The 5,063-nt window shown below is 43.8% G+C and overlaps 1 protein-coding gene across 1 annotated transcript; it reads left to right on the top strand.

Annotated features, from left to right (window-relative positions):
• The first annotated feature begins 2,803 nt into the window (after positions 1–2,803).
• On the top strand, positions 2,804–4,771 carry KCNJ13 (potassium inwardly-rectifying channel, subfamily J, member 13). Its single transcript, XM_008948316.1, has 2 exons — positions 2,804–3,281; positions 4,149–4,771. The coding sequence occupies exons 1-2, from the start codon at positions 2,804–2,806 to the stop codon at positions 4,769–4,771; spliced, it is 1,101 nt and encodes a 366-aa protein (XP_008946564.1).
• The last annotated feature ends 292 nt before the right edge of the window (positions 4,772–5,063 follow it).

Consider the following 5,063-nt stretch of genomic DNA (forward strand, 5'->3'; position numbering starts at 1 on the left):
CCTCCAGCCCAAGTAAACTGTTTGTCACAGGGCAGTTGATCTTCCACCTCTTGTTCTAAACTAACCACATTGCTCTCAGAGTCTATTTGCAGCTTCTTACCCATCTTTTCCTTACCCCAAGACCCTGAGAATTGTGGCTCTTAAAGCCATCAATGCCTTGGCAGACAGGACTGTTGTGAAGTGTGCTGCTGGAGGCTAATGGAGGGTCTCTTTCTCAAGTACCTTCGAAGAGCATCAGTAATGGGTCCTTTCCAACAGAAAAAATCCCTAACAACCCGATGGTGAATAACAACTGAATTTTTCCAGTGTTTTAAGTCAACATTAAGTGATTAATCACCACCCCAGAAAGCTCCTTCATCAACAGAACTGAGGCCCTGCAATGCTGACAGCATTTTGCTCTGAGTAGCCTGTGGCATTCAAGCACACACTACCTGAGCATTGAGGTGTGGAAGATCTGAAGTGCAGCCAAGAAAAACCTACCACATTAAGTATGTTTTTCCTTTTTCTCTTAATGTGTGTTAACACTGTAGAAAAGGCTTCTGTCACCAATCACTCAGTATCAGATTCCTTCTCACAGCATATGTTTGTTTTGCAAACCCAAATTACTTGGAGGCCATGAAGCAGATGCTGCCCTTAAAGAACCAGGAGAATTTACACACTTCATTTTCTTTTCTGGTTTTGTTTGGGGTTTTGTTGTTGCAGATTGAGGTTGTTGGGTTTTTTTTTTTCTAAAAATGCATTTACACCCAGAGGCATTTTGCTCTTTAAGTGTTCTCCTCTATTCAAACAAGAACTTCTTGTGCATACTGATTATTCTTAAGATGATAAAGCCAAGGCATTGTCCACAGCTCATTTTGGGCATGGTCACCATCATTTCCACGCAGACATGCCCATTTTCCAGCTCCTTCAAGACACCCAGAAGGGCTCTTCTCAATCTTAGCACGAGACTCTGCTCTACAGACAAGTCACTAATCATCTGCTTCCTGAAGCATTTCAAATTGTACTGGGGTTATTCTAATTTCTGTAACAGTGCAGCAAGACTGAAAACTGTCATTTAGAGAGCTACCAAAGATCAAACTCAGATGAAACCAGGGGGTCATGCTATAAACTGAATGGACTATGATCAGAACCCCCCAGGAAAAGCAGCCTGGTACTACTGACGAGGAGAATCTCAGTAAGCCCACTGTATTCTTTGGCAAAGGGAGCAGTTTCAAAATATTCCTTCTAGAAGATGTGAATTAGAAAATAAAAACTAGGGGAAAACCATCAAATTCCATTTGGGCCATCATCTACTCTACCTCCTTTGACTGCAGCACGGATGAAGAAATAGCTGGATGGTTTTGAGAACCTACAGCAGGAGAAAAATTAAAATGTAACTAAATTCACTGTGATATCAATTCTTATACTTCAGCATGCATTAGGCACAAGTAAAAGTAAAACAGAATGTTCCACAATTACTAAAACTTATCAAGATCAAGTAACCATGTCAGAAAAGCTGCTGGCTTACAGGATCAAAGATCACAAGACAGATTTTTACCTTTCCTAAAGTCATTCTGAAGTTCAGGATCCTCATATCTCATGTATTTCAAGATCTTGGAGGAAAAAAAAAATCCAATTCCTCCAGCCTGTCTGTACACTTGAATTATACACTGAAATTCATTCAGAGAAAGGTCACAATTGATAGGAAACCAACAAAATTGACCCAATATACCACATATAATTACAATTTGCATTATTTAGATATATTCCTAAATCCTCTGCTGTTCTACATAAAAGCTTCCTCACAACCTCCTTTAAGCAGGTTGTGCACGTTATGAAGCCTCTACTTTACATGAACCTGTGTTGGACCTATCCCAGGTGAACCTCAAACATTCAGTATTTATAAAATTTATGGATTTGAATGGCCAGTGTAATTTCAATAAACTCAGCATCTCTGACAAGTTTGGCAGGTTTTGAGGTCTAAAAGTAAACAAAGGAGCCAAACATGTCAAATACCTCCAAGTATCCATTTTGCTTCCCAGATCTGCAATTCCACCTTTACCCTTTAATTCCCATACATTTGCTGTCTTATTTTATTTGGTGACTAATAAAAACCCCTCACAGCTTAGGCAGACTAGCCTTCAAGTTATGCCACAGTGTATTTCCAGTATTGCTCTCCTGCCTTGTTTTTACCTGATCCTTACATAAACAGCCCCAGACTCCCAGGAGCAGCTCTGTAATTCTCCTGAAGTGGACACAGTGGGTGGAGACAGTAGGCATTTCCTGAGCTAGGAAATTCTGCAAGGCCTGCCAGGTAAACTACAGCATTCCCCTAAAAGGCATGAGCATGTTAGAGAAGTAATATAGTAAATATTATTGCCATGGTACTATTATTAATAGCACTGGTAAACTACAATACTCTGCTAGAAAGAAGTTACAAAAACTGCTAGAATCAGGCAAAATGCAGTTTCTTTTCAGGTATTGCATGCCTAATCCCATCCCAGTCACCCCTACAGAAGAAAGTGACTCAAAAGTAAATTTAGGCAGGTAAAGTATGAAAGTTATATTTGAACAACTAAGCAGGGAAAAATCTGAGAAGCAGTCAGATTTTTAAACTTAATCTTTTTTAGCAAAGTATTACCACAAACAGTGGTAAATTCCTCTCCAGGCTTCTGACTTAATCTTCTCTGGATTGCAATGTATAAGCCCTCCTTTGTTGGCTGCTGTATTTCAACCCCTGCTGATGTGTCAGAAGCTGTGAACGTTACAACACCAACACGCTGCGCTCTTATCACCCTTTCTCCATTTTCCTCCTGTCCAGAAGATGACAACAGACATGATAGAGAGCAACAACACCAAACCCAGCGCTCCCCTCCTGAGCCAACGCCACCTGAGGATGGTGACCAAGGATGGACACAGCACGTTGCAGATGGAAGGGGCCCATGGGAAAGGTCTGGCGTACCTGCGGGACGCGTGGGGAATACTAATGGACATGCGCTGGAGATGGATGATGCTCGTCTTCTCTGCCTCTTTTGTCCTCCACTGGCTAGTCTTTGCAGTGCTTTGGTATTTGCTGGCTGAGATGAATGGGGACCTGGAGCTGGACCACGATGCTCCACCTGACAACCACACTATATGTGTCAAGTACATCACCAGCTTCACAGCTGCTTTCTCCTTCTCGCTGGAGACACAACTCACCATTGGCTACGGCACTATGTTCCCAAGTGGGGACTGTCCCAGTGCTATTGCACTGCTGGCAATACAGATGGTCCTGGGGCTCATGCTGGAGGCCTTCATCACAGGTAATCCTTCATCTATCATCTTTAAATAGAGTAGGTGCAATGATTACGTTTAAGAAATGGAGCTAGAACAGAAATAGGGATCATGTTGATACCTGGAAGAGTAATTAAGTCAGTCACCACAACTAGGATGAGATTTCAGCTATGCAGCAGTCAGTCAAACACCTTTCATTAACAAAAGACATCAATTAGGTGGTCTGAAGATTTGGACTTGAAAGTTGTGCTACTTATTGGATGACCCTTGTGGCAGATCCCCATTTACCACTTAGTCACTCATTTCTTACACTGTTCTCTCCACACTTTTCCATGGAACTAAATAATTGAAGGTCAGTTGGTTTTGTTTTCAAGCTTTACTTTAGCTTAAGTATTTTTGTTGATCTTTAACTCTGGGTTTAAGTATTCCTCAGTACCTGACAATGAAAATTTTTACTGCCACAGCTTTGAGGCATTTTAAGCTACTTAAATGATCTTTCAGGTTTGAAGTATTTCAGAAGTAGGTTAGTTTCCTGGGTATTAAGAAAGGACTTCTCCACTGGTAGCACACTGAGGTCAGGTACTAGTACCAATTACAGTGAATTGGGGCAAGCTAACTGCTCCCCTTCCTACAGCTACAGTTCACTCTCCAAGCATTAATGAGTGAAGGCAGTTGAGAAAAAAGCAGTATTTTAGGACAGCTACACTTTTTCAGCAGAACTGGGTTAGTGTGATGCCAGCCTGGCGGTTTTCCAGCACGCAGGCTGGGGCTAGAAAGACCATGTCCACCCAAGCCTGCTTCTGTTCCTTTGGACTGTTTCACACAGAGCTTGGAGGATACAGGGAAGCAGCCCAGGCATGGTGCTGGAGCTCACTTTGTCCTTCTCTGTGGTGCAGGTGCTTTTGTGGCCAAGATTGCCCGGCCAAAGAACCGGGCGTTCTCCATCCGCTTCACCCGCCGCGCCGCCGTGACGCAGGCCGAGGGGAAGCTGCACCTCACCTTCCAGGTGGCCAACACCCGCTCCAGCCCCCTCACCAGCGTCCAGATTTCAGCCATACTGTACCAGGAACAAGAGAACGGGCAGCTGCACCAAACCAGTGTTGACTTCCACCTAGACAGCGTCGCTTTGGACGAGTGTCCTTTCTTCATCTTCCCACTGACGTACTACCACCTAATCACTCCATCCAGCCCCCTGGCTGCTCTCCTCCAAAGAGAAGCTGCTCACCATTTTGAGCTGGTTATCTTCCTGTCTGCTGTGCAGGAGGGCACAGGAGAAACGTGTCAGAGGAGAACATCCTACCTCCCCTCAGAGATCATGCTGTACCATCGCTTCGCCCCTGTGCTAGCCCGCAACGCCAAAGGGGAATATCAGATCAAGATGGAGAACTTTGACAAGACTATTCCTGAGTTTCCTGCTGCAGCTGACTCAAAGAGTCCAAAAAGGACTGACAAGGAGATCCGCATCAATGGACAGCACGCCGACAGCTTCCAGCTCTCTGAGACTGGCTTCACAGAATAGATAGAATAGACTGGGAACTCTGTGCTTTTTAATTATTATTACATTAAACTTTCAGGTTCCACTTACAACCTTCCTTCCTTGCTTGCCCTGCCATCTTCTAGTGATCTTTCTCTTGTACACCCCTCCTTTTGATTACAATGCAACATGCATGGTAAAAAGAACTGGTGTGCCCATGCCAGCTGAGGAGAGGCTGAAGCAACCACCCAGAACAAAGTCAGGTACAAGAAACACAGCACTAAGTTCTGGAAGTCAGAAGAGCTACCTGCTGAATTCACCAGACTGATTAAAGCCT

The sequence above is a fragment of the Merops nubicus genome, unplaced genomic scaffold (genome assembly GCF_000691845.1).
Source record: "Merops nubicus isolate BGI_N331 unplaced genomic scaffold, ASM69184v1 scaffold34909, whole genome shotgun sequence".
Lineage (NCBI taxonomy): Eukaryota > Metazoa > Chordata > Aves > Coraciiformes > Meropidae > Merops > Merops nubicus.